The 12,084-nt window shown below is 37.7% G+C and overlaps 1 protein-coding gene across 1 annotated transcript; it reads right to left on the bottom strand.

The window, feature by feature from the left end:
- Positions 1-884: 884 nt before the first annotated feature.
- LOC143280494 (COP9 signalosome complex subunit 8-like) lies at positions 885-11,898 on the bottom strand. The gene is made up of 7 exons (XM_076585158.1): positions 11,803-11,898; positions 9,977-10,047; positions 8,599-8,647; positions 6,150-6,279; positions 3,964-4,071; positions 2,182-2,244; positions 885-1,335 (listed from the first exon to the last, which is right to left on the bottom strand). Exons 1-7 carry the CDS (start codon positions 11,872-11,874, stop codon positions 1,256-1,258), a joined length of 573 nt encoding a protein of 190 aa, XP_076441273.1. The 5' UTR covers positions 11,875-11,898; the 3' UTR covers positions 885-1,255.
- Positions 11,899-12,084: the final 186 nt, after the last annotated feature.

The raw sequence follows: 12,084 nt of genomic DNA, 5'->3' as shown, positions 1-12,084 counted from the left end.
TGCTACAAGTCATCTCTCTCTCTCTCTCTCTGTCTCGCTGTCTGTCCGTCTCTCTCTCTGTCTCAGTCTCTATCTCTGTGTGCGTAAGTAGGGTTTGTATGTATGTGCATATGGTGTTATGTGTTTGTGTGTGTGATCAGTTGTGTGCATGTGTGTGTGTGTATGTGCGTGTGTGTGAATGAGTGAGCATGTGTTTCTTCTGAGTGTATGTGTTTGTGTGAGTCTGTGTGTGCATGTGCAATCGCATGTGTGTGTAATCAGTCGTTAACGATGAAAACCTTTTCTATATTTTGTTTTAAGCTTTGGAGGAATATACAGGTTTTTGTCTCTTTACAAAGTATGGGTTGTGCACGACCCACACAAGCTTTGGAGGAATATACAGGTTTTTGTCTTTTTAAAGGTATGGGTCATGGATGACCCACATGAGCTTCCATGTGTAGTCAAAAGCAACAGCAGTATGGGTCGTGGACAACCCACATGAGCTTCTGTGTGTAGTCCAAAGCGACAACCAACGAAGGTTAAAGTATTATTCAAGTTCACATTCTCACACATGCACCTATACAACAAATAAATTAACCATACAACACTGAAAGAAGGGGAAAAGAGAAAGAAAAAAAAAGAAAAAAGAAAAAAGAAAACCACTAAAAAAAAAAAATAAAAAAAAAAAAAAATAAATAAAAAAAAGGCACACACATGCATGTACAAACACATATCCATTTACAACCACACACACAATCCATGTCCTTTTGTGGAAGAAACTGAAAAATACAAGAGACTGACAAGCAAATCATATCACCTTCCACACTCTTCAAGCATATATCAATTTCAGAAACTCTCCTGCCAACATCCACCTTTCTCACACACAAAAAGCAACTGTTACAATGTAATTCATCCTTATTTATTACTCATTACAATGGAAATTAAGAAGAAAATTGCAACACATATGCATTTGAAAAGCAAAGGAACAACAGGTAATAATAAAGACAAGTGAATAAAGAAAAATTTTCAACAACAATGAAAAATACCCAGTCACTCTGGTCTGACATTCACATCAGTCTTATCACAAACAATGAACAATTCAAAAAATGTCCACAGCCTATTCCAAGCAGTCCTTTTCAATCCATTCATGTGGTCACTGCACACAAACAAACTCTCATTCCTTCCCAGACAGTACACGCTGGACTGCACAGTACAACTTGTCCCATTCATGCAATACATTAACATCATTTAAACGCAAGATGTACAGAAGCATTCTTCAGTTCTCCAGGAAAGAAACATAGTCTGTCAGTACAGAAAGATGCTGTTCATTGGGAAGTGTTACTGTGGACACCGATTCTGCAACAGATGAAGGATCAACGCAATGTGTCAGCAGAATGTAAAGACATTTAAAACATCAACTTTCTCTACCCAGAAGACAGACCCAATCCCAAATGATGTAGATGATGTTCTGATGACCGAAAGAACAAAATGTGCTCATTTACACAAATAACCATACATTACATTTCAGTTTCTGTTTCTAAAGGAGGCATCACTGCATAGCAGATGGCTGACCAGCAGCATAACCCAATGCACTTGTCAGGCCTTGATCGCAAGCATATAATTTTATATGTGTATATTTCAGAGTGGATTTTTCAACAGATATTTGCCAAAGGGCAACACTTGTGTTTCCACAGGTTCTTTTTCAGTGTGCCAAGTGTGTGCTGCATACAGGACCATGGTTCATTGTCTCATCCAAATGACTGGACACACGGTTTGATTTTTCAATCAAACTTGGAAGAAAGGGTGAGACTGGGATTCGAAATGAGACCCTCACAGATACTGCATTGGCAGACAAATGTCTTACCATTCATATCCATTCTGCCACCTTCCTCCATACAGTACATGCCTCTGGGTATAATCATACCATCAGTTTTCTACAACGCAGTCTACATATGACATAGCCCACAATCATACCATCAGTTTTCTATAACGCAGTCTACATATGACAGCCCACAGCAGACATACTATGAAAACTGGACTGAACTGCTTAATTCTCCACAAAAACAAAAACGCAACCGAGCAAAATCAAATCCAGTCATGATGCTTATTGCTTATTGCCCAGCCGACCAAACAACCAAAAAACAAAACAAACACTTTTACATGAATGCATCTGGTTCACTCAACATACAACTGAATACTCACCTATCTTTTTAGGAGTAAGGAATTTAGACTGGGAATCCAGTGTCCATCCTTCTGACACTGCAGCTGTTGAGTGAAAAAAAAAGACATTTAAAATGAAACTAAGATCAGCGAGGCTTGCTGAATTATTGAAATAATGTATGTTTTTTGTGGGGTTTTTTAAAGATAAATATTATAGCAAAAAACAACAAAAAACCCAAAATCATTCAATATGCTATCAAATTCAAATAAACAAACTGATAGAACTGGATTGGAACACAAATCTGGGATGGATTAAGCAGTCGCAACACAAAAATTGTGCACTGAGGAAGACAACACCATTTCAAAATTCCAACAATCCTGTCGTGATTGACACACAAGCAATTAAAATAATTCCTTTCTCAGTTTCCTGAGTTTGATCCCTGGTTTCAACATACCTGGTGGGTTAAGGGTGGAGAGTTTTCTGATTATATAGGTCAACATATGTGAAGACCTGTGAGTGCCTGAAACTCCTTTGTTATATACAAACGTCGAAGATAAAACACACGTTAAAAATTTTGTAATCCATATCGGTTTTCGTTGGGTTTTGCAAACAAGAACATACCCGCATGCAAACCTCGCCAAACTGCCCTGTAAAAAAATAAACAGTCATACACACAAAAGGTTACATGTCTGTGTCAGTGTGCGTGTGTGTGTGCATGACTGAAACCTTGCTGAATTACACAGGAAATGAATGATGAACCCCAAAGGCAGTTCTCAGTCTGCTCTACCCGGGTAGGCCACCTGCTGTGCAAATGACTGTGTTCACGAAGCGCTTAGAGCTTGGTCTCTGACCAAGAATATGTATGCATGATAGCCTGTCATGTCTTAGACCATCAGGACAGCAAAGAAGGCAAAGGATGTCCTGATTATCTGTGCTAGAATTAGATAACATGGTGTGTCTTGCCCAGTGTATGTCCCCATTCCCTTGGCCAAGAGGGTTTTAATAGTTGGCATTGCGATGGTTCCCGAAGGCCAATAAGCCCCTAAGGCTGCAGCACAAAGAGCCAATGCAATCCTGCATCCTAGTTTGAGAGTCATAGTCCATCAGAAAAGACTCGAGTTGTAAATAAATTCCAACTGCAGTGATGAAGACATCGCTCATGCAGCTCTCACTTTGCTGTTCACCCAGTAGGAGCTATTTAAATACCATCATCATCATCTTCATACTTTACGGGTGCAGGCACACCTATTTTACTGTACCCTTGTTCAACAAAGCACCAAAGATTGAAAGCATAACACTGTGTGATATTCCCTGCCTAGTTCGAAAGATGCTGCAAAGAGCAATACTTCATGGGGTTTTTTTTTGGTAAAAAATATGCTGGGTCCTATAAGAACTATTGTGGCCTCTTCATCTGAATGGATGACTCCCCAATCCCCAAGCAGCTACTCTATGGTGAACTCTGCCTTGGCAAAAGAGAGCAAGGAATGGCCCCAACATACTTTAAAGACTGTGTGAAGGCCACCATAGCCCATGCTGCAGTCCCCTAAAAGCAGTTAAAGGAGCGTGCGCAGGACAGGACCAGCTGGTGTTCTCTGACAAAGCAAGCACAAGACAACTTATAGAACAGCCATAACTACATCCCCCAGGCCTGTGTTAAGAGGAAGGCAGCAGCAGCAATGCCCAAACAGCCCAGACAATTTCCTTGTCCTCAATGCGGACGCTCAAGCAAATCAAAATGGGTTCCATAGCCACATGCAAGTCCACATCAAACTACCATGATGGACTACCATGAGAAGGCAACAACCAGATGCTCACTTATTTACCTTGCTTAGCCTCGCCAACAGGCATGCCTAAGAACACAGCAAAATCATCCACATTGATGGAAGAATAGGCCAGTTGTACAAGGTTCAAAGCTTGCCGGCGTACATTCTCTGCAACACACAAAGCTGGATAAGGGTCCCTCAGAAGAAACTCAACCACCTTTTTAGTACTTTAAGTACACAGAATTTAATGAAAACAATAATAATAATTATCATCATAAAATGAATTATATAACTCTCAATTTTGTACAGACACAAAAAGTGCTTTCACTCCAGTCATTCACAATCAAACATAACTAATTCAAAAGGATGAAAGACAAAACTAATAAATACATGTAGACAGCAAGAGAAACCACAGACCGGAAAGAGGTAGGGGTGGGAAATGAGGGGAGCGATTTTGGAAAGACATAGGTGTTAACTTAACATGTTCGATGCCTATGAATTTTGTATAAACAAAAAAGTAAGTGCTCTCTCATACTGGCTCTAACCAGATAATTTTGAGGAATCAGGGGTGGTAATTTTTTTTTCAAATTCCAGTACAAAAACTATACAAGATACTGAATCAAAGTAAACATTTTTTTGACAGAAAATGAATACGAATTCTGAATCTGAGCCTTTTTTCCCATTCATTTTGATTGTAGATAACTATTCAGGTATTTCAAAGTGATGTTAAAATTTTGTGCGCCAAAAATGTCTAATTCAACCTCCATAGTATAAATCTGAAAAGAAAACAAACAAAATACAAATGGAAGTAGCGTGCTTATAGTCAGATTATACCTGTAGAAGAAAATGAAACGGGCTATGTGTTTGTGATAACAATCACAATGCTTGTTAAAATGTAAGTGAATAACTGTTCCAACAATAACAAATGAGGGTTCTGTCAAGATAACAGTCAATCATGTTCTCAGAAACTGAACTGTCAAGCTTTTCTTCTCACACTAAAAAGCATTCCCCCCTTTAGAGAAGGAAGTTCTTTGATGATACTTTCTTCCTCTTGGTTGCAATTGAGCTGATAGTGTGTGCTGTGCATCCAGTTTGCTCTACAAAGGAGTTGGTAAAAATATCGGTGATAAAATGTGTGAAAAAATAAAATCACGAGATTCCCATCACCCCTGGTTTTTACGAAAATCATGGATGACTGGCTGCTGGCCAGTCCCTGCAAGATGAACACTGTGAAAGACAGTTGACTGAAGTCATGCCATGCCCACTTTACCATGTCTTCTGTCTGGTCTTTGACCTATTGTCTTACACCACTCCACTCTTTCTCCTCCCCCTCTTCTCAAATTATGTAATAGTACTGCACCCTTACAGTCAGTCATTGTCACCTGCTCAAAACTGGTGTCTGATTGGACAGGTGAACTGGACAAACATTGCTGTCAGTTTCGTCCCTGTTGTCACCACCTTCGAATTTAAATCAATCATCAGACAAGATAGATGCATCTCTCACTGTTATTACCATACATAATCATCTGCACAGCCTGCAAAGTTGTATAAATCTGTTGACCGTCTTAGCCAGACAAAGTTTCTGACGTTCCTTTTGCATGTGACACAAACCCACTTACCTGGCACACTTGACGAAATCCAATTAATAAAACATTATCAAGAAGAAAGGGGTCCTCCACCTGACGTATGCTCATTTAATTAGTATGTTTATAATCCAGACACATTAAACTAACCGTTCAGATTATGTTTGTGTTCACTGAACCAAAGTCTGATGAAGGAAAAATTGGAATAGATGCAGGACATCAGTGGATGTCTTAATCATGGCAACATTTTTTTTTAGGTCGTCAGCTGACGTCTTAAAGACATTCAACTGGTTAATGCAGACATGAAACAGCTTTGCTGAGACTGAAAGATTTTACAAAGCACACTTGTTTGAAGGCCCATTCAGAGAAAAACAAATCCAGGAAAAAAATATGTGATGATCAATGAAGCATATGCATGCAATTTAATCAAGTGTCTGAGTAACAGAGAAAAAAAAAAGCTCCTATTTATATTTTGTAGAAAAAAAGGAACTAGAAACTAAAAAGATTCATGACCTAAGGTAAAAGGTGTTTCATGATCATACCATGTTTCATCTTATATAAATTTATAAAAATTCCACATAAACAGATAAAAAAAAAAACAGGTTTGTCCTTGAATAAACAAAGCCTAGCAAAACACAGTCCTCCCAACTTTACTGAACTTACCTGTGAGGGCATTCATAATCGGCTTCACAGACTCGCTCCAGTCTTTCTTCAAGGCCTCATATATGCCTGGGTAGTTTCGCTTCCACATGCACTGGCCCACTTCCCAAATGAGGCCCAACTCTGTATTGGCCTGTTGAGATATGCAACATTGTTTTGTTTTGTTTTTTAACCATTGGTATTCGAGTCTATCATTCCAGTACTTAAACTGTAAAAGTTTGTTTTGTCTTTTGAAGGTTTTCAGAAATATGAAAAATCAATGTTGCAGAAAATCAAAATATACCTGTGCACTTGTGAACCTACAGTATGCCCTTTAAGCATTTCATTTGTGAAATGAAGTGAAAAATTCTTGCACATCACAAAACACCATTTCAACCTCAGATTTTGGAACTTAAGTTCTATCAATTTTCTTCCAGAATGATGTGTGTGTGTGTGTGTGTGTGTGTGTGTTCACTCCCAAAGAAAGAAAGGAAGAAAAAATTAAGAAACTAATAATGATGCAAATAAACACTATATAGGTTAACAAAATGATGATTCGTTGTTCTTACCAGCTGAAAAAAAAGCTAATATTGCTCTAAACCCACAGTTCTACAGCCAGTCATAATTGTACAGCAAATTGCCATTATCAACTGAACAAAAAGAATGGTCAATGAACATTGAACAGAATCCTATATCAAATGTATTTCTTAACAAGCTTCAGAATTGCTAACCTTAAGTGGCTTAACATAATTTCTTAGTAACACTAAAAGAAGCATCAATTTTCTGAAATCAGCATGCTTTTCTGTAGCACCAGTTGTGTTAAAACTTTTAAAGCAACAGGGTTTTTTTTTTTTCTTTTAGTCATGAATAGTTATAACTCTCTCCGGATGATGGAATGCTATAGCATTCCTGACGTAAGATGTGGTTCCGGACAATGGATTACAACAGTGGTTTCAACAATTAAAAAAATGTTCCAGGTTTTCCTCACAAGGTAGCATAACAATCGCAGCTACAAGGGGCATTGCAAGCGCATCAAGGGTCAAATGGAAAGTTTCATCGTGAGATTCCCGAACAAAACACTCGCCGCCGAGCGATTGACTTTGGCACCCCATGTGATAAGTTAATCTGCATACCCATCAAAAATGGCCTCGCAGGTGATACAATGGAAATTTTTCGAGCAAAATAGGTCATGACAGCGGCTTTTTACTGCTGCTGAATTGAATGAAATGCTTCAAACTGAAGGTTCCATCATCAACATTGAAGAAAGCTACCGGCAATAAGATACTGACAGTGACTCAAGTTTCGGAGGGCAGTGAAGAGATAGGGAAGTGGGCATACACATGATGAGAGGGGACGGGTCAGTTGGTCAAGTACAGTGAGTTTCATTCAGTTACTCTTGCACTTTTTGTGATTTTTTTCCCTAAAGCTAACAAATCGGCCGTCTGCAGGGAAAAGCAAGGTAGAAAACTATTCATCCCAATTGAGTTAATAATCTATTTAATTATCAAAATAATAATTGTACTGTTTTCCCCCACCTTTTTCCTCTTGACCTTAGACTTTAACTCTTTGAATACTTTGAGGGGATTTGTTAACAAAAATATGTGAAATGTCTGACACTGTTCATCATGGCGATGAGAAAATGAAGACAAGTTTGTAGGTCTAAAATGTGCTTGGACTACATGATATAATAATAGTAAACACTGAATTTTCAATCATTGTGCCTCTTGGTAGATACTTCTATGCACTGCCATAGCATGTCTTAATCTTTGCTTCTTTCAATCTGATTCAGAGTTGAAATCCATCCACTGAAATTCACTCCTTTCAATCTTCCCCGTCGTGAAAATATGTTGTGTTGGCCTACTCAGTGTTAGTTTATGTCCCATAATTGAATTCTTTATTTGTGTGTGACATCAAGCCAAGGGAAACCTTTCAGATACATGATTTACAAAATCTTTAGAATTATTATTGCAGTTACCATCACAGGAAATCAATCAATGTGGAAAGAGCTACAATGAATTACTTCCCTTTGCTCATTTACTTGTTTCACTTTGACAAGAATGACTGTTTCCACATAAAAGTAAAGTTTATGTACACTTTTCCCAGTTGAAGTACAATTCCTTTTTTCTTTCTTTTTTTCTAACGTGGGTGGGCGAGTCAGGGGTGGGGAGGCTGTCAGATAATATGGGTTTATGGTAAACAAAACACACACATGCAACCAAATCAGACTATCACAGACCCACTTGCATGTAAGTAAAAAATTAAATTAAATTAAAATTTAAAAAATCAAGGTTTTTTCCCTAATTAGGTAGAGATACTATATCATGATTGGGAACAAAAATCATGAAAAGATATTTTTACCACTTTTCACACTTGTTTTTCCACACAAAAAAATAGCATCAAAATTATAAAGAAAATGACTAGGCAAATTCAATTAAAAATCTCACATCATCAAGAATTACAATTAAATTCTCACCTGCTTTATGTTGTTTGGGATTCTCTTCCACAAAAACTTGCAGCTGAGCCTGAATTCACACACACACACACACACACACACACACACGTGCGCGCGCGCAAGCACGCACACATACAAATACCCAGGCACACACACACAAATACAGTTGTTGAAAATATTGCAGAAATTAACTCAATTTGAATTATGAATAAAACCTCATGGTTTTAAATTCTATGCACTCATCACCCAGATCACATTGTGAATAAGATATTTCAACACAAAAGATAAATGAAATTCAAAAAGATTAAAATATAGATGCACACAAATAATATACGACTTATAAGTGATATTGATAAAATTGTTCATGAAGAGGAAATACACATTGGCACACTATATATGAAAATTCTTACGTTTTCATGTGTATTCATCAGACAGAACAGATACTAATTTAAACATTAGATTAACCATCATATGTGCACAAATCCAGTAAAACATACACATACTTAACTCATTCTACCCCACAGCTACATGCCTGCTACAACTCTCCTGGACCAGCACTACATGAGATCACTGCAGAAAAAAACAGTGTGGTTCACTAAAACTGCGAAAATCAATAGAGAATTGTTGATTTAATCATTCAACCAAAGTTTCAGTTTCATGCTTCCGGAATCCGTAAATGGTTCAGTTTAGAATGCTAACTGTAACAAGCAAGAATAAAAGAAATTAGAATATAGTGTTGGTACGATATTCTCATACCTGGTCTACAGGGGAAGTAATCATGGTACGAGGTAACTCGTACCTAGTACCTGGAGTAGAATGGGCTAAACATAGTAGTATTTATTTGTCTCCTTGGCGTCAAAATAACAAAGGAACAACAACAACCACAACCATTTTTCAGAGTTTGAAACTACAGATGTGGTTATTTTGCAGGAGATTATGGGAAATCTACAAAATATCTTTTGGTTTGACCAACTTAATGAAAAATCAATACGTCAAGTCATAGACTGGCCGCCACATCATTGGGTCATTTCAAATATGTATGCATTGATAACCAATGATCGACTCCAAACGTAAACCTTGATCTATATCCCACAGCAACACAAAACACAAGAGATAACATTTACTGCTACGTAATAAAATGATACACAAATAGATACTAAATTATACAACAATTTCTACAAAACCAGTAATGATAAAGCATCACACACACACACACTCACAGTCACACACAGAATTAAGGCTAACACTGTAACAGTTCAAAATAGGACCAAGAAAAAAGTCTATATATACAGCATGTATGGTGTATTTTGAAAATAGATATTCTTTTCACTCAATAACTCAGTCACAAGAAAAACTGATTAAAAAATTAAAATTATTCAAAATCATTTAGAAAACTCACGAGTCACTATGCAACAGGTATAAGGCCATCAGCTGACCATACTGCTGAGGGGAAGCAACTCCTCCAGGTGCCTGAAAAAAAAGCATCTAATGGGAAAAGGTTTGCTCATGTGCTATCAACTCAAATTAATGGTTTTAAACTTAGTAGGCAAGCTTAATTTGTTTGCATACAATAACAAGCCTTTTCAAAAAGCCTGAGCAGAAACCACAAATATGCCATAAAATATATTAATTTTACATATTGCTTTGTCATTTCACAGGGCACATCAAGAGCAACATGCAATCAACAAGCATTTAACACATAACACTCTTTCTGCTTTGTCTCCAAATCTAATACTTTTTCTTACAAAGCTCAAATCAAATATTGTAAGGGCATACCATTTTTCATTTATTGGGTACTTACTATATGTGCGCACGTGTGTGTGTGCGTGTGTGTGCGCGCGCACGCGCGCATCACTTTTAAGTTACTGACTTACTGTATGTGCGCACATGTGTGTGTATGTATGTGCGTGCATGCGCGCGCATCACTTTTGTGTGTGTGTGTGTTTGTGTGTGTGCGTGCATGCGCGCATCACTTTTAAGTTACTAAGTTTTACTGTTTGTCTGTATTTCTTGACATGTAGTTGTAGGATCTCAGAATAAACTGTTGCATAGGTTTACATCAAAATTCAAATAACAATAATCAAGTACCACTGATTAAAAAACAAAAACAAAAATCCTACAACTGGACACTCAACTTTCAGACCATGATTCTCATATAATGCATGTTTTATATCCAGTAAGAAATTAAATATATTTGATGTAGCTTACTTTTCACTCTCCTATTGACTTTCAATATTCTATCTGCCACATGAAGACAGTTTTTACATGAAAGACAAGACTTTTACTTAAAGCTTGTGTCCATAAGATAACACAAACATCATGATTCATTTTGACATTAATTGTCTGAACTTTTAGAGCAATGGGAAGACAGGCCCAATAGCCCAGTGGTTAAAGCGTTAAACGTTCAATCTGAGGATCCCTGGTTCAATTCTCAGTAACAGCACCTGGTGGGTAAAGGGTGGAGATTTTTCTGACCTTACAGGCCAACACAAGTGCAGACCTGCTTGTGCCTGAACCTCCTCAGTGTGTATACCCAAGCAGAAGATCAAATACTCAAGTTAAAGATCCTGTAATCCATGTCAGCGTTCAGTGGGTTCTGGAAACAAGAACATACCCTGCATGCATACCCCAAAAACGGAGTATGGCTGCCTACATGGCGGGGTAAAAACGGTCATGCACATAAAAGCCCACTCGTGTACATGTATAGGCCTGAACACAGGAGTTCCACCCCACGAACGATGAAGAAGACGACAGATAGGAGGAAGAAGAGGGGAGCAGGGGGGGCGGGGGGGGGAGAGGGAGAGACAGACTGTGTGCGTGCATGTATCCGTGTGTGCATGCATGTGTGCGTGTGTGTGTGTATGCACTAATCAGCAAGACCTGGTCACAGTTGACGATCATTTGAATTAAGATGCTTTTTCTTCCTCTCGATGAACGAGTGTAAACTGTGGCAACAGAGCAAGAGGTATACTTAAGAATTAAGAATAAAGAACGAAAGAAAATAAATAATACCATCCTTGATCATGTGGCTGTCATTGCAAAAGTGTGAACGGAATAAACAAAGCCTGAAGCGAAAATGAGTTAACTGTGAATGTGATGACTGATGACTATGAATCGATTATAATTCATATCCTGCTATCTATTTCTATCCCTAAGTCATATAATTCAGATAACCTCCATCAAACACAGCTCGAAATACCAAGTACACTATCTACACCAACATACTTCCAGTTCTTGAGTCTCAAGTTCTTGAGCCAGACCAACAAAATCTATTTCTGCGTCTCCAGCCATGTTCATTCCGGTACGCACCGCACAAAAAGGAAACAAAATAGTCATTGATAAAATTTTAGAAAAAATTAACTCGAGTACACAATATAATTATCATCTTCAAAAATTGTAAGATATTTATTTGGTTTGTGTTTATACAATTAAAGTTTAATCGAAACATTAATTTTAAACTAATCTTTACACATTTCCTTTTTTTTTCACTCCATGTAGGGATGATTC

This window comes from Babylonia areolata, chromosome 1, assembly GCF_041734735.1.
Source record: "Babylonia areolata isolate BAREFJ2019XMU chromosome 1, ASM4173473v1, whole genome shotgun sequence".
Taxonomy (NCBI): domain Eukaryota; kingdom Metazoa; phylum Mollusca; class Gastropoda; order Neogastropoda; family Buccinidae; genus Babylonia; species Babylonia areolata.
Note: the sequence above shows the minus strand (reverse complement) of the source record. Positions and strands in the feature narration are given on the sequence as shown.